This window comes from Rhamphochromis longiceps, linkage group LG23 (genome assembly GCF_057381845.1).
Source record: "Rhamphochromis longiceps isolate RC_006_pf linkage group LG23, R_longiceps_female_GT1.1, whole genome shotgun sequence".
Classification (NCBI taxonomy): domain Eukaryota; kingdom Metazoa; phylum Chordata; class Actinopteri; order Cichliformes; family Cichlidae; genus Rhamphochromis; species Rhamphochromis longiceps.
Window position 1 is genome coordinate 20,100,356 of NC_140578.1, and position 17,009 is coordinate 20,117,364.

General features: G+C 39.3%; 2 protein-coding genes across 4 annotated transcripts; one reads left to right on the forward strand and one right to left on the reverse strand.

Annotated features, from left to right (window-relative positions):
• Positions 1-1,280: 1,280 nt before the first annotated feature.
• Positions 1,281-9,071, reverse strand: LOC146641801 (uncharacterized). Its single transcript, XM_085399751.1, has 13 exons — positions 8,861-9,071; positions 8,329-8,745; positions 7,507-8,244; positions 7,199-7,236; positions 7,002-7,104; positions 6,389-6,737; positions 6,114-6,189; positions 5,889-6,028; positions 5,694-5,797; positions 4,788-4,845; positions 4,610-4,695; positions 4,357-4,470; positions 1,281-1,691 (listed from the first exon to the last, which is right to left on the reverse strand). Exons 1-13 carry the CDS (start codon positions 8,984-8,986, stop codon positions 1,656-1,658), a joined length of 2,385 nt encoding a protein of 794 aa, XP_085255877.1. The 5' UTR covers positions 8,987-9,071; the 3' UTR covers positions 1,281-1,655.
• Positions 9,072-13,397: 4,326 nt separating this feature from the next.
• Positions 13,398-16,043, forward strand: lipt1 (lipoyltransferase 1). 3 transcript variants are annotated; one of them, XM_085399732.1, is made up of 4 exons: positions 13,398-13,477; positions 14,052-14,586; positions 15,153-15,374; positions 15,456-16,043. In XM_085399732.1, exons 2-4 carry the CDS (start codon positions 14,079-14,081, stop codon positions 15,866-15,868), a joined length of 1,143 nt encoding a protein of 380 aa, XP_085255858.1. In that variant the 5' UTR covers positions 13,398-13,477; positions 14,052-14,078; the 3' UTR covers positions 15,869-16,043. The 3 variants fall into 3 exon arrangements, with proteins under 3 accessions (XP_085255858.1, XP_085255857.1, XP_085255859.1); XM_085399731.1 differs by having other exon boundaries at positions 13,417-13,565; XM_085399733.1 differs by lacking the exon at positions 13,398-13,477 and adding an exon at positions 13,485-13,626.
• The last annotated feature ends 966 nt before the right edge of the window (positions 16,044-17,009 follow it).

The window sequence follows — 17,009 nt, forward strand, 5'->3', positions numbered from 1 at the left end:
AGTGTATACTGAATGTGACATATTGTGGTTAATTAGGTGAGTAAGTCTGATAAAGGTGAGAACGTGAGTGTGAATGGTTCTTTCTCTCTCTCTCTGTTAGCCCTGCATCAGCGACCTGTCCAGGCCTCTTGCTCTGTGGTAGCTAGACTTAGGTCCTCAGTGACCCTGATAAGGATAAGCGGAAGAGAATGAATGAATGGAAGTTTGATATTTTTCTAATCAACTGCATATAATTATTGTTTGTTACATCTTGGATTAAACATCATGCATATCTTTCCTTCTATATGTTTCCAGGTTTGTAGAGATATCATCCTTTATTTACTTGTTCTTGTAAGTTTTCTTTTTGTCTTTCTAGGCACTAATTTTCACATTTATGACAACACAGTGTGTATTACTCAGATTTATTGACCTGTGTAAGACATGGTTCTGATTGGATATTACTGTCACTGGTTGTTGTCATGTGACCTGTCACACAATGCTTTGGCATGACATGCCATTTCACACAACTTTGTGGTAACAGCTTGTAAATATTTTGGTCTTATATATTATTATATATTAAACCTGCTACATAAAGAATGGGTTGTCCCACTATGGTGTGGAAGACCAGTCTACATGGAATTTATTGCTGGTCACAGGTCAAGTACGATTTTTTGGTTTTATTCTTTTGACCTGACTTGTTGCTCTTGACATGTCTTGATTTATATCTTCACCTGGGACTTGTAGGTTTCAACAAGGAACTTTTTAGCCTTGACTCAGTATTTGATTTTGGGCTGACTTGCATATAACTCTGACTAACCCTAACCTAACCTAACTGTTGGTTTTGATGCTACGTTTGCATTCATACATGCACCTTTGTCTAGTCTTGTGTAGAAAAATCTCAGGTCTGCAGTGAATGTGTGAAAACAGCTTTTGGGATAACCTCTGACACAATAGTGAGGGTAAAACCTCACCAATGTGTCTGACACCTTGTTACTCAGGCTTATTATCATCCACTTATTTTTAGCATGTTCCTCTGATGTTGAAAAAGAGGACATTGATGTGAAGAGCTGTACTCACACAGAAAGCCTGCGGCCCCATGTGTTTACTTTTCTGCTTTGTCTCTTTGTTGTTCCCTGGTGTGGTAATAAGTGGAGCTCTACTGAGCATCAGAGGCCCAGAGGCAGAAGACTGACAGGATTAAGGAAGAAAAACAATATCCCAACATGCCTGAGCTTAAGTCTGGAGGTGCTCTCAAGTAAGACTCTTGGCTTTTCTTAGTTTGTGGGTTTATTAACTGACAGTAATTTAAAACACACACACAAACACATTTACATTTAAAATACCATATTGTACAGTCAAAGGACATAACAGAAAAAAGAAAAGCTACAGTTTGCAAAACGGATTGTAAAGCTTTCAATTCGATTTCAATTCAATTCAATTTAATTTATACACCTCAAGGCGACTGTTGTTGTGTCCACCAGAACACCCAAGGTGAAAGGTTGTCCTGGTGGAGTTTTCCTTTTCAGCTCATTTAGTGATTTAGAGATGGTTTTTATCAAATTAGGAGCATGCCTTGTGATTTTGTGAACAAGTAAGCCAGACACAGTTTAGCTGTTTTGGTTCAAGACTTGTGTTGGTAAGTAGTGTGTAGCTCCAGAGGGCGATGGTCCAACAGTTCATGAAGCAGCCTGAGATCTTGACGACCTTTGACCCTGCATAAATAAAAAGAGGAAGTTAGAAAAGAAGGTGATACTTGTTATCACCAAAATGAGTGTGTTAACACAATGCAACAGTCTTCCAAGGAGTTGATGTCCCAGCAAATTCACTGCAAGGTGAGACCATGTAATGCTCAGACAAAGTGCAAAACACCCAAGAGCTACATTTCAGATTCTACAGGCCTCGGTTAGCATGTTAAATGTTTAAGTTCATGATAGTTTAATTAGAAAAAGGCTGAACAAGTTTGGCTTGTTTGGAAGGGTTGCCAGGAGAAGGTGTCTTTTCTCTAAAAAGAACATGGTAGCAGAGCTTAGGTTATCAAAGTTGCAACTAAATAAACCACAAGACTCCTGGAGAAATGTCTTTTGGACATGCAAGAGCAAAGTGGAGACATTTGACAATAGTGATTTGACATGATGAACTGGACTTGTTTTGCATCCACAGAACCAGGTCATTCACAGCTGATGCTTGGCTGAAATTGGGTCATGCAGCAGGGCAGTGATCCCAAGCACAGCTTCAAATCTACAACAGAATGGCTGAAAAAGAAAAGATTCAAGATGTCGCAATGGTCTGAGTCGAAGTCTAGATCTGAATCTGATTTAAATGTTGTGGTGGGACCTTAAGAGAGCCGTGCGTAAACAAATGCCCACAAGCTTCGATAACTGCATGAAGCACCATTGTAAAAAGCTGCAGTCATGATTGTGTTTCTTGATAATGATGTAAGAAATTGTTAAAGTTATACAGAAAATGATTACTGCGAATTGCTGCAGCTAAAGATGGCTCTTAGAGGTACTGAATCTTCAGGTGTAGATAGTTTTTCATAGGACTGCATAGATTCCACTAGAGCACTCATTAGATTGGCATTATGATAAGAAAAAGACCCCCAGTCAGATCGTAACTCCATATCACATGACCAATTGCCCCACGCCAGTCTCACCACTTTTTAAATTAGAATTATATTTGTAGTTGTAGGAAATCCCCTTTACAAACATATATTTTTATATTCAATAACCAGCTGATATTTATAAATCATCATGGTAAATAATCAAGCTACAATGAGGCAGACCTAGTAGAAGGCTGTATGGGGCATATTAATTATCTATCATGACTCTGACTAGTGGCCTGCCAACTTCAAATATCTGTAGCTGTAAAGTGTGCAGTCTTTCATCTCCAAAAACATCCTGTAGAAACTTCACACAGCTCAGGTGCTGCCTGTAGACTTGGATTCTGAACAAGATGTCACTGTGTGTGTTCAAAAGATCAGCCTCCTGAGTAACATGGAACAAAGTAAAGACACATTTACAGATTCATGAAACAGACTAAAACCACAGTGTACCTACAGGAAGCTGAAATGAATCAAACTGATGGAAATCTAAAACACGAAGCCGATGATAAAACTCTAAATGACACCAATGGAAACTTGCTGAGCTCTGACCACACTCACACGGTGGCTATTTGAAATGTCATGTCACAGTGTGTTCACAAACGTGACGGCTCTTGACAGGAAGTGGCTGTCCGGTGTGTGTTTTTGTGTGTGTTTTGTGCTGCAGTGTGTGTGTGGAGTGATAACAGGAATTTGGTTTCTGTGGTTTTTATTCGCACAGCCTTTAGTTTCATATCTGTTCACTGACCTGAAACTCTGAGGCGACTGACTCTACAGGAACTGCACCTGACATTTTACTGACTGATCACTAAGATTACAGAAAGGGCCTGGTTAAAGATTTAAGTAAACTTTGAAAGCCCAAATCTTTACAAAAGGACTCTTTTCCATACTTGATTATAAAAAACCCCCACACACAAACAGAGAGAACTTTAGAGCAATTAAAAGACAGCATAGCTAACTCCAATAAAGTCCAGCTTAAAAGTCTAAATTAGTCCTAATTCTAGTCCCATGAAAACATCACAAATCCCTAATCAGGCTAAATACCAGTAAGTCCTGAGTCAATTCCCAAAGACACAAAAGATAAATTGGTATAAAATAAGTACTTGAATGAGGGTAGACGTCCTGCTACATTACTGTTTGATTTAGAGAAGTAAGGTTTAAAAGCTGAATTGTTAATTCTGAAAAACGGGTCAAACAAACTGCAGTCATCAATGTTAAAGCCCAATGTTTTAATCAACCCATTCATCCACCCTCATATCTTATTATGCCAACAACTGAACTGGTTCTTCTGTTTGAACTGATTTGTGTAATTCTGGAATATAAAGAATCACATTATCAGCATATAGCAATAGCTTAAGATGATCAGACTTGTTAATGTACTTATCTAACCAATAATATGTCTTGCTTTGCAGTTTATTTTACTAAGAGACCATCCAGAAGTGTCCCAGTTGTGATGAGTAAAGTAACATTCAAATAGATTTTAACACTTAGCGGATATCTGCGTATGTGTCTTGCTAGCATAAGCTAATAACGTATGACTTCACTTTCCTTAATGGGATCAAAGGGTTCACAATATGTTAAAGTTGGAATTTAAAAATTGGACTTTACAAACCAGTGGCAGACAGTCATTGGTTTGTCCATAAAGTTTAGGGGAATGAAAAGACTTCTGGGTCACAGCAGTCCATTTCAGTAACTCAGATATACTAAAAGGGCCACTACAGCTATGATAACCCTTCTGATTTAAATCATTAAAAAAAAAAAGACTTTTTGTTCCTTACATTTGTGTTGGGCAAAGAGACTGTCAGGCTAGTTGATGTCTTGGTGCTCAGACTCAGCTTCTTCTTCCAGAGATAATAAAACTCAACACACTCAGAGAGGGACTTTGTTTGAACCTGAGGATACAAACATCATGGAGATACATCATTACTTGTTACAGACAAACAGCAATTGTAATTTACAAAATTTGTCACTTTTGGTTCACCCACTGGTGGCACTGCAGAAAGACATTAACACTAGTTAGCAGGAACTCACAGTTTTCTGGATGCTACTGAAGTCTTTCTGATGGAGCTGCAGAGATTTCACCAGTGACCTTTTCTCTGCTGCACTCCAGCTCACACCTACAGTATAAATAGGGATATTAATTAAAATGTGCTGTGTTTTTTATATCTGTGAATTTCTGAGTCTGTGGTTAGATGGAACAACAGCTGACCTGTGTGGTGACGGTGGTTGTTGGGTTCAGGAGTCGATAGCAGCTTCTCTACCGTCAGCTGAAAGACATAATAAAGTGATGTCATTTTAGTCATGCCTGACATGGTAAGATTAAGTAGATTTTTATAGTCCCATTAATATTTTTGCTTTTTCAGATATACTTTTTTTAAATAGTTTTTTGGTTTGTGGATTTTGTCTTTTTGGTGTTATTTGAGTCTATTTGGGTCTTTTTTTTGTGTGTTTGTTTTGTTTTGTTTTGTTTTACAGTAGCTGTTTGTGTCTTTAAGGTTGTTTTTGCCTCTTTTTGGTGTCCTTGTGGTGGATTTTGTCTGTTTTTTTGTCTCTTGTTTCTTGCCTCTTTGCAGTTGGATTATATGTCTTTGTTGTCACTTTTTTGTCTTAGTAACTGCTTTTTGTGGCTCTCTGATGTTTTTGTCTCTTTGTGGGGATTTTTTTTGTCATTTTGTAGGAGCTTTATGTATCTTGTGGTTGTTTTCTGTCTCGTGGTGTGGTTTTAATTATGTATATGCGATCATGTTTGTGTCTTTGTGGTAGAATCTAGACTCTGGTGTCTTGTTGTATTTTGTGATTATTTCTATGACTTTGTTGACATTTTTGTGTATTTTTTGTTTCTTTGTGGTCTTCTTGTTTCTTTGCAGGGTTTCCAATTACGTTGTTTCTTGTTCTTCCTGAGCATGTTTTATTTTCACCTTCATTGTGATGTTTTTTGAAGCTTTTAGGCTTTTGTTGTGTATCTGAGCATTTTGGTTCACCTGGTGCTGTAGAAAAAAAGGCCCATTCTGTAATCTATTCAGAATGTTGTATTTTTCATGTTAATATTCTAAACAATAATAACACATTTTTATGTAGCCCACACTGAAGAACCAAATAGTCAAAGAGATTTTACCAGAAAGTCTCCTTTGCACTCTGATAAGACTTGGAGAGTGTACTCTGCGCTGGCTCCACCCCCTGGGACCACGCTGGATCGAGCCATCATAAGCAGAGTTTCCACTGTTTGAAAAGTGGTTCCATTTCTAAGATTAGTTCCAAGATCATCTAAAAACAACAGCAAGATTTCTGTGCATTCTATGTGTTTGTGTACCTCTGTGCTGATTGACGGGACGCTCTAGATCATCCCATGGAGTCCACTGTAGCAGTGCATTGTGGGAGTCAGAGTGGGCATATTTTTGGTCTTGAAGCGGTGGGATCTCAGCTTGGAAGCCCCGCCCTAAATTGATCTGCCTGTGATAGACAGTACCAGGTTACCAGACAATCAGTAGATAGAACAATAACAAAGATCTTTTGGTAAGAAGCAAACATTACGTACGGCTTAACGATTCCTGATGTTAGTGTTCCAGGAGGAAGAAAGGCAGTCTCTTTGGCACCAAGGTCCCTGGCTCCATCTGCCAGTCAGATGCTAACTTTAGCATTGTGTCATGACAATCATCCAATCATACTGCTCATTGTTTGTTTTTTCATCGACTCAGGATGAGTGCGATGCTTTTGTTTTTATCGTAACTGTTGAGTGTTTGGAGGCTGAAATGGGCTAAAATTAGATGGTTATAGATTTCAGGTGCTCGTCAATGCGATTTTATGACTTACTGTGGAGCTGAACAGTCTGCACTCTCTGCTGCCTCCTGGTGGTAAGGGAGCAGTACAACCCTGGCCCCGCCCTCTGAGGACACAGCATGGGTGGAGGGGTGTAGTGACGGGTGCCTTTGTTAGGTGCAGAAGCAACTCTTTTTTCACCATCTTTAATGCCTTTGGCAGCATCTTCCTCATCTTGCGGGCGCATCAGGCTGCGGAAGAGTGCAGTGCTTCCAGTAGCTGGAGGGAGGCGGCTGCTTCTTGTCTGACCACCCCTACTTGCCTTTGACACACTTCGTGATTTCACTGGGACAGATACAGGCAGCACCATGGTGAATGGGCGCTGAACCGATGGGGCAGAGTCCTAAACAAATGTAACAAAGAAATTAATAAATAATCCATCCATAAATATTAAAGACTTACTTTGTATTGTTTTGCATGAAGAGCCCACTAGGGGCAGCCTAGATGACAATGTATAGATGGCAGTGTGGGGACCTGACTCTCTTGTCCCGATAAAATAAATAATTAGATTTCAGAATTATGACTTGGTTAACTTGTTGGTATCTTTTCTATATATGATTTATAGATTTGATTTGTTTCATTTATTTTTTTAGATGTTACTGAGGACCTTTTTCAAGCATGTAGATGATCTGAATCCACTGTGTGAACGCATGTGACCATTTAATGCTGGCAGGCTCCTGAAGTCACGCTTACACACCATACACAGCAGCCTGTGACACACATATTGGAATCATTGACATTAAAATGTATAAATAAAGATTTAAAACTATAAACATGCTTATTATTGATAGGGATTGGGGTTACCTGGTGTCAAGACTCTCAGCGGTATGCTCTTTTTGCATCTAAAAATTAACAGAAGAAAAATAAAACAACAGAATAAAGGTATGGTGACATTATTATTTATTTCTTGATTGTTTCTACTTTTAAACACCTACTTTTTTAAAATTAACTTTATATTTTTTTATATAGTTGGTGTCTGTTACTTGACTGTTTTACCCATATTAGTTACAGAGATTTATTTACCTACTGTCTTCAGCAAATTGATATTTACTGTACATACTTCCATATTTACTATAATCTTTAATATAAATTAAATTAGCATAACAACATACCCAGTTCCAGTCTGCATGACTATCATCTCCTCCTTTCCCTCCTTTCCCTCCTCCACACTCCTCTGTCCAGTTCAGCCCAGTAGAGAGGCTCATAGACTGGGCAGCATTCCTGACATGCTGGCCCCGTCTTGGTGTGGACAAGCTGGTCTCAGACGTGCCAGCAGTGTGAAGTAGGCCTGTCAGGTTCTGCATCTGCTCTGTTTGGCTTGAGAGGAGGCGCTGGTGGTACTGACTTGGATCAGAGGTCTGATCACTGTTTATCTGGGTGTGAAAACCTGTTCTCTCCGTCCTGGGGTGCATTTGAGGACTGGGGCTGGAGACTGCTGGGGTTTGGGGGTAATGAGGACTTGGACCAGGAGTTGTGGGGCTACAGAAAGGCTGCGGAGCATTCAGGTAGCCATCCTGGAAAAACTGGGTGCTGGAGAAGTCTTCAGCCGGGTTGAGCTCTGTGGCACTCCACCCTCCCACAGAGAGCCTGTGGGGAGATGGATCAGCTTGATGGGCTCCTGCAGATATGGAGTCCAATGCGGCACACTGAAGTTGGGAAACGGTTGGCTCCAGGTGCCTCCAGCTGTCCTCACCTGGATTAGACGTGTCACTATGTGTGCACACACCACTGAAAAGAAGCGTTTGAGCATCGTAAGATCTATGTGTGTTCTCCAAGGAATCTTCATGTTGAGGTAAACCAGAACTGAACTGGTTCTGGTTCTGAAAATCCAGATGAGCTGAGGTTTGGTTCTGTTTTAGATCAGAAATAGAGAGAGGTTATTGATCAATCTGTGTTCAGGATGAGAGAAAATAGTTCCGTTTCTGTTTTCTTACCTGGTAGGAGAAACTGTTGCCATTAAGAAGGCAGGAAAGTTCAGAGTTGGATTCGCATTTGGCCCAGTTTGAATGATCCAAGTCTGGATCGGGATTCTGGCAGAAGAAGTTGTGCTGAGATGAGGAGAAGAGGTGAGGGGAGGATATCTGTGGCTGCAGTTCAGGATAAAGGGCGTGCTGAGTTGGGGAGAGGAGGTGAGGGGAGGTTATCAGTGGCTGTTGTTCAGGATGAGGGGATGTCACCTGAGCATGGGGTATAAGGTGGGGAGAGGTGACAGGAGGATAAGCAAACTGAGGGGAGGTCAGCTGGGGAGGAGGGAGGTGAGGGGATGGAGTCTGAGGGGAGTTTATCTGAGGCTGATGGAAGAAAGGGGAAGAGGATCCCTGCTGCTGGGGGAAGAGGTGAGGGGACGTAACCTGAAGATGAGGAAATCAATAAATGAGTAAATTGATGAGTAGAAGTTAGTAAGATGATTTTTTTAACAGTAATAATTATTATCTAAATAAGGAAAGAAAAAATAAAAATGATGACCTTGGCGTGTGGAGGATTTCCATGGTTCCTGAATGAGTGGGGGGAGGAGAGGGAAGGTGGGGTCTGGGAGGGGTGGTAGGTGATAGGAGGGGTAGATGATGAAGAATATGTCCAACAGTCAGACATGATGTCATGCGCATGCACACTTGTTTGACCTGAATGTGTGTGTGTTTCTGTGCATGATTGTGGTCAGTAGATGGTGCTTTATCTGGATGGCATCTTCATGAGAATCTGCAGTGATGCAATTGAAGCCTGGTTAGTGACACTCTGGGTTCTGTGCAGAGAATGAATGCAGATGTGTTCTTAGAAAAGATAAGGAAGAGGAAAATTTGCTTACTGTTTTGTGGAAAATCTCAAAAAACTCTATTAGCAAACTCTTTTGATGTCTATTTTTCTGTGAGTGTGTGTGGTCTTATTTTGAGAATATATAATAGAGGTTAAAAAAAAAAAGATTTAATTCATTTCTTTTGCTTTTTTTACATCTAGATTGTTGTTTATTAGTCACAATATCAATTGAAAACCTTTACTGTTACAGTAGATCTGAATCTGTCTTGATAGGGGTTGTCTGCTGAGTTCGAAATGCAGCTATACTAATGTTCAAAAGTTTTTGGTCAGAATGAAATGTTTCTGTCATTGAAATAAATTTTGAAGTCAAATAACATTAAGTTGAAGTGATAATGAATGATTAATGAGAGTTTGTGTAGGCACACAGACATACTAAAAACCAGATGTGGGGCAACATCTGGTTAGCCTTTATTTAACTGTAAAACAGTCACTGAAAACTGGGCAGTATTTAGTTTAGTTCAAATTTAGACAAAGATTGATGTGTTTTTGGAGCCCTAATATAGCCTTGAATGTATGATTCCATCCCACAAAGCAAAAACATCAGGAGCAACAACTCAACAACTTTTAAACGTGAGAAGGCATTTCCTCTTTACACTAAAAAGATATCAAGAAAAGAGAAAGGTCTGCCCTTCCATCCATCTTCTTCTTAGTAATAAAGCCTTTCCACACAGTCCAATGCAGTCCTACTGTATTGCAGGTGGTCCTGGCTTACAGTTCCTGATAACTGGCTGACATGGAAGGAAGGAAGTTTATTTCTGATAAATTCTATTTTAAGTAAAGCACTCTTTGCCATATACCTAGAGCCAGTTTCTGGTATATGGGGTCTCATCCGGGATATTCAAACCAGTTGGTAAGGTTAGAGCTTTTGAACTTGCCAGTGGTCAACTTAGCTTGCATTTGCTGAAGCCTAAACTCATTTTAATTGTTTTTCTTGAGCGCCAAGATTGTGAGGAGTTTCACACAAGATGTTGTTGTCTTTGGATGATGACTTAAACTTGTTTTGTACCTTTGATGTTAGAACACAACATTAGTTCTCTATTTGTTTGTTTGTTTGTTTCTCTATTAGTTTGGATAAGCAATGCTAAGACCTTGCAAGATTAAAGTGGTTGAACTCTATAGGACCCATCAGGATAGTTTTTTACTTTAGCAGAGCAGAAAACATGGCTAGTTGAATCATTGGCTAAGTGCCCACCACAAGTATCCATGTAGGGGTTGAGATTTGTTGTGCCTTCACCTTTGCAACTTGTAGACTGTGGCTTATTTGTGTTACTTTACACCACTAACCCACGCAAGCAGACAAATCTTTTAACATTGCAACACCTCCACAAATTCCAACAAGAAAGTCCCCAGTTCATCAACAGATTCAAAGCCCTTGTAGCTGCAAGACATCATTTTCTAAGAGTCTTTACAACAACCTGAAAATGCCCACATAATATGACCACCTTGATTGAAATTTGGTTCAAATCAGATGTACTAAACACAGCCCAATTTCCAATTACTTTTGGGCTGCACAAATGCTACCTAAATTTGGCCCTGAAAACATCATCAGTAGAGGTCCAGTGCTTGGTGGGTATGTACACCCATTTAGATACTCCATGAACTCATTCATCTCTCCCAGACTGGATCTAATAATTTTTTCTGGGTGATATTCTGAGGACCTCAGAAAAAAATGTGACAACTTTGTTTTCCAGCACAAGCCTGATTTTATAGACGTGTATGAAAAATTAGTCTACAGCTCACTTGGTCTCTGAGCTTAGTGAACACTTTTCCAATGAGTTTATATGTCAGTCTTACTTTCAAGTCCACTCCATCAAGTCTTCTTTTCAGTATAATCAAACTTTAAGCTTACTTTGGAAATTATGGTCCAATTAGAATTGCATGTTTCAAGTGAAAATCCTTATTTCTAACTTCTTTGTTGTTATGGTATAGGGCACGTGTTGAGCATTTTAGCTGTTGCCGTCATCAGGTCACACTATAGCTTCCTAATTTTAACAAATATAGCTCTTGTTAAGAAATGCTGCCTCTTCAATGGCTGAAACCCTGTACGAAAAGAAAGTTAGCAGTCAGAAATAACTGTGTTTAAGCACTGTTAGTGTGCGTAGAAAGGCTCTGCTGACCTATACTGTGCAATGGAAGATTCAACTAAACTCAAAGTAGACCTGTCATTACTAAGTAGACCACACGGTGCCTATATGACTAAGTGTGAATGTGTGATAACACTTCTAAGAATTCACACCCAGAGATGATTAAAATTCATCCTTTCTTAAAGTGACACCTCCAAGTTTTACATGAAGGTCAACACCAACATTGTATTTCATTCTTTTTCTTCTGTTTTCACATCTGGATTTTAGGGTTTTTTTTAATGTTTTTTTTTTCAGAAAAGATAATGAAGCCTTTTAAAACATGTACATTTTTATATAGAGACAGAGAGTTTCCACCTTAACTGTAAACCTATGCATCATTTAGAGCGAAAACGTCTATGCTGAAAAGGTTAATGTGACAGATGCACAACAGTAAATATTACAAACGAACAAACGGAAAGTAAAAATCAAGAAGAATGACAGCAAACATTTTGTTTGAAATGCAAAAATGAGCGCTCACCTGAAACATCATCCACTCAGACTGACTGACTCTGACCGTGTGTGTGTGTATGTGTGTGTCAGGATGTGGTCACACTCTCTTCCTCTCTTTGGTCGATTCTTCATACTCTGCGCTTCTTCCTCATGATTACGAGTTTAGAGGCCCGAGGAGACCAACGCGTTCAAAGAAGGAAATGTAAGACACAAAAACTATCAAATGAGAATCTTAAAGAGCGCAAAATATGTGAATAAATGAAGATTTTTCAATCTTAATGCTGACTGAATCGATGTGGTTAACAACTTTATTCTATTACAACAAAGTGGGTAAAATAATTTTATAATCTCAGCAGATGTTGCTGCAGATGTTCGAAACACTTTGTTTTTTGGCGGCTTTGTTGACCATGTTGGTGCTTCCTGAAACGTCTGAGTCCAGATTAAAGAAAGACAGTAAAACTGCACAGATTATTCTAATCTGAAGTTTACTTTGAGAATAATCAAGCACTCAGAACATTTATATTTATATTTTTGCATATGCAATTTTTGTTAATAATGGCATTTAAAAAAAAATATATACACGTATATATAGTTCTGTGTTATAAAACAAGACCTCAGTTGTCTGTATTCTACTATCTACGTCTGTGTTAATTAGAGTTAAAGCACATAAAGTACATTTTAATTCGGGAAAATGAAGATAATAAATAAACAGAATACTAAACTTTCGGTGGAACTGTTGTCAGCTATGTTGCAGTGCAGCACGGCCGCTTTCTCAGTGAAGGACTGAGTTCAAGTCAAGTCTCAGGAAAGGCGGAAATACATAAATCTGAACGCTTTGTATTTCCAAAATAAAAGCAGTTATTCAGCTTCTTTCTGTCAGCAATTTTTAAGTGTTAGAACATCACGTATAAACACATTTATAAAAGTTTTTTTTTTAAAAGAAATTAGATTTAGATTTCGTAACTATATTAGTTTCCTTGCTACCCTTTTGACAGTTTGTGGCAAGGCTTTTTTTTTTTCGCAGTAGGATGCGAAGTCCTTTGTCTTAGTTTTTTGTTACGTGATAAAAGTCAGTCAGATCAAAACTTTCATTTCATAAATGCATTAGTTACATTCAAGTTAGTATTTTCTCTTAATAAAATGTTAAACAGACATAAGTGGAATTTGTGTTCAATTCATGTCTAAACCTGTTAGACCTAATTTTGCTTAATATCTGAGTGTTCCTTAGTTTTACTCTGCGTTTTGTTCTCATTTAGTCGACTAAGAAATTAGTTGCCAGGAACTTCCCTAATATTAAATTATGGAGGACATGCAAATTCATAACCAGTTAAATGAATTATTTTGTGATTGTGTTTTTTTCCTTGTTGTCACAGATATTTAAATTTGTAATTATTGTTTTAAGTTATATATTTATTTATTCAGTTATTTATTTACTATTATTAAATATCAATTATGTATTTTTAATTAGTTTTTGTTATGATTATTCATATTGTTTGTTGTTTATTTCGTTGTTCTTGTTGTTTAAGGATAAAACCAAATATATACTGTGACAATAAAATAAGGTGTATAAAAATCTGTGTAAGGCTTTGCGTAGTTTTACTTTGAAAGTTCGAAGCTGAAGTTGGTTGCAGTTCGTGTCCGTACCAGGAGCTCATCTCCGGTCCGGGTCTGCGGAGACCAGCATCCGCTTTCAATCCCGGTAAGCACGGTCTGTGAGTGGCTGTTTGTGCACGTGAAATGACTTACAGCTGCAGCTCGCGTTTTAAAAACAGCGCGAGGAGTTAGTGGTAAGCTAACAGCTACAGGACGTTCGGAGAAGCAGGGGTCTGTGTCGTCAGACGTTACGTTGTACGTCGTGAACGTGGTGCAGTTTAAAAAACAATGATACAAAGTGTCTGTTTATGTTGCTGCTTCTGGTCCTTTATGGTTTTTGTCATTAAAATAACTTTGTTTCCAAATTTAAAAGGAAATGTCTCAAAGTTATTAAAGAAAAAGGTTTAAGAGCTCCATTTCTGCCAAATGACAAGGTTCAAACAGTTAATCAATTACCAGAAATATATTTCATATTCCTTTTCTGAGTAAAATATAAAAAATATTGAGATATTAGTGAAATGTTACAGATGATAGCTATTTTAAGCTAAGTGAGTTTTCCATCAGTTTTTTTATTTTTTGTCCTTCCACCTGAAACGTTGACAATAATATCTATGATGGAAAAAGTGCACACACAAAAAGACAAAAATTCATTTCCTGTTGCTTTTATTTTGACATTTTAGATGTTCCTGACCTCCTGACATGAAGTGATGTCAGAAAGCACAATGATGTCACAGATCAAAAGGACGTTTTCTCTTTTAAACCAGCGAGCCTGCTCCAGATCCAGCTCCAGCTTCTTCACAGACTCTGACAGTGCAGGATTGGTCCTCCAGTCTCACTCCACCGATGTGTACCAGAATCTGGCTCTGGAGGACTGGATTGACGCCAACGTAGAACTGCAGGGGCGTGGCATCTTGCTGCTATGGAGGAATCGGCCCGCCGTTGTCATCGGGCGCCACCAGAACCCTTGGACCGAGTGCAACCTGCCGGTCATGAGGAGAGCGGGCATCCCTCTGGCTCGCAGGCGGAGCGGCGGTGGGACGGTCTTCCATGACCTGGGCAACCTCAACCTGACCTTTTTCACTTCCAAGAAGGCGTACGATCGGCAGAGGAACCTGAAGGTGGTCACAGACACACTGAGGCGCCTCCGGCCCGGACTGGACGTCCAGGCCACCGACAGGTTTGACATCTTACTAAACGGACGATACAAGATCTCAGGTACGAGGCTAGAGGGAGTGAATCAAAGCACAAGAAAGCAAAAAAGGGAAGAAGATTAATTAATTACAGTAGAAATAAAAGACATACAGACTAATTAATGATAAATGATTTTGAAACCCCTGGTCTACTGTAATCAACACTTCATTGGCAGCACCCAATGGTGGTGGTTATTACAGTGTAGAGAGCTGGAGGGTCTAAAGTCTTCATGTTTGCCTGATGAGCAATAAATAAAGATTATTGACGCAACTGTATTCCTTCATATTTTTTTATATCTGTTTTTAAATGTTGTTTTAATATATTTTTCTTTATCTGCTCTCAGACTATTAAACACACCGACTCTGCAGCTGGATTAATAAAAACTAAAAGTAGATGTTTCCATGTTTCTGATTGGTCACATGCTGCTAGCTCTTCCTCTTTCATAGCAAATTCAGAATCCAGAATTGTTACTGTGTTTGTTACTGTTCATGTTTGTTGCCTATTCTCTGTTTATTTTTGTGTAGCTTTGATGTTTACATTCATGTTTCTGATTTTTATTTTTTTTTATTTGTTATTTTGTTTACTTTCAGGCACCGCATCCAGACTGAGCAGGAAGTCGTCGTACCATCACTGCACACTGCTTCACTCTGCCGATCGCTCCGCCCTCTCCTCTGTGCTCCGCCCTTCCTGCCCCGGCATCCAAAGCAATGCCACTCCCAGCGTCCCCTCGCCTGTTGCCAACCTCCTAGACCATGCCCCCTCCCTGCAATGGGAGGAGCTCCTGGGTGCTCTGGTGCAGCAGTATAACACAGGTACGGTCTTCCTGCACCCCAAAGGATACGCTCTGTCTGTATTCAAACGTTTCTGCTTTATTTATTTTTGTCTTGTTTCAGAGTTTGGCCTGCACTCTGCGTTGACCGTCATAGACCCAACTAACGAGTCCATGTTTCCTGGTGTCGGTGAGATGGAGATGGAGCTGCGGAGCTGGGACTGGACATTTGGGAAGACGCCTAAGTTCACCATGGAGACGCAGCTGGAGCTGACGAATGAGCAGCCGCCCGCTCGCTGCTCTGCTCGCTTGCAAATGGAGGTGAAGAACGGGCAAATCGAGAGCTGCCACTTGGACGTCCCTGTGGAGTGGGTCCCCGTGCGGCTAAGCAGCGAGCTAAGCAGTGTGCTGATTGGAGAGAGGTTCTGTCCACATCGAGCCGCCGCTGCCTTCAGCGCACTGCTACGCTCAGAGAGTGGGGCAACGCACACACGACTGCACCGCCTGTGTGATGCCATGCTCACTGTGATGGGCTGAGACGAGGCAAATATGAAACACAAGTGAGAGGCTGCAGGCCACATTACAGCCGGTTAAAACCTTAGAAATGGAGGAGATGTCTGTATGTCTGATGGGCAGATCATCTGAGCCAAAAAACTAATCAATTAATAAAGGAAATGATCGTCACAGCTGAGAGGTTTTCCTGGAACAGACATTTACGGACATCTGAGTTTTCATTTTTTACCCTCTTGAGTGAACAGAGCTGCTTTTTCACTTCATTTGAAATGCTTGAAAGGAGCTGCTGTAATTTAGTCACAGCTGTGAAAACTGTTCATGAAAATTCACACAGGTTATTATTTTCTATATTTTATTTGGTAAAATACAAAAACAACTACAACAAAAATACAAAAACTCATATGTTATTATCGCCTTCATTTTTCTCATCAGCTAATGCTTTTTTCTTTATAAATGCATAAAACTACATTTGAAAAGGTTTTCATACAGCAAAACAAGATCTAAAAGAGGCCTAAACATTTAACTTTAACATAACTTTAGTATTTAACATCTAAATATTTAGACGAAAACACAATTGTTTTAGGAAATTCACAAAAACAATAAATCAAACAGTTTTTAAGCACACAAATCAAAACATACAGGTAAAAATGAATTTACTGTAACCTTCTCCGTTAACTTTAATTATTTTATTATTATTATTTTATTAAGCATGTACTGTAAAATAACACCTAACTCTCCCGATAAATGTGCCAGCACTGTTATCGTATATATTCATTTTCTTAAATAAATATTTAAATGCAAGTTGATGTGTATACTGTCGGGTAAAAATCAGCCTAAAACACCATATCATTACATGTATTTGAACCAATATCAATTCAAGCACAAAAATATGATCAGACTTTCAAAATAAATGTCTGTGGGACAAAGTTAATAATGATGAAAAGCATGTGGCTGAAGGAAACGAATGCATCATCAATAATACAGTTTTATTGTAAGTCGTCAGACCGAAGGCGTACAACGCATGCGCAAAAGTACCGATTCAGCCACGCGTGCTGACCAATCACTGGAGGGGAATATAACAGGAGGTGTCACTCTGACAATTTCTCCGTGAACAGACGGTCACGTGATATCATTATTTAGGAGAGAAGCAGGTATTAAATAAAAT

What these genes read in the sequence shown, in the direction of transcription:
- LOC146641801 (XM_085399751.1), bottom strand. Translation starts at nt 8,986, where the DNA reads ATGTCTGACTGTTGGACATATTCTTCATCATCTACCCCTCCTATCACC. An exon ending in ACATCAGGAATCGTTAAGCC is followed by an intron (nt 6,029 to 6,113) that starts GTACGTAATGTT and finishes TGTCTATCACAG; the next exon opens with GCAGATCAATTTAGGGCGGG. An exon ending in TCTCTTTGCCCAACACAAAT is followed by an intron (nt 1,692 to 4,356) that starts GTAAGGAACAAA and finishes TTATTTATGCAG; the next exon opens with GGTCAAAGGTCGTCAAGATC.
- lipt1 (XM_085399732.1), top strand. Translation starts at nt 14,079, where the DNA reads ATGTCAGAAAGCACAATGATGTCACAGATCAAAAGGACGTTTTCTCTT. An exon ending in CGGACGATACAAGATCTCAG is followed by an intron (nt 14,587 to 15,152) that starts GTACGAGGCTAG and finishes GTTTACTTTCAG; the next exon opens with GCACCGCATCCAGACTGAGC. An exon ending in GGTGCAGCAGTATAACACAG is followed by an intron (nt 15,375 to 15,455) that starts GTACGGTCTTCC and finishes GTCTTGTTTCAG; the next exon opens with AGTTTGGCCTGCACTCTGCG.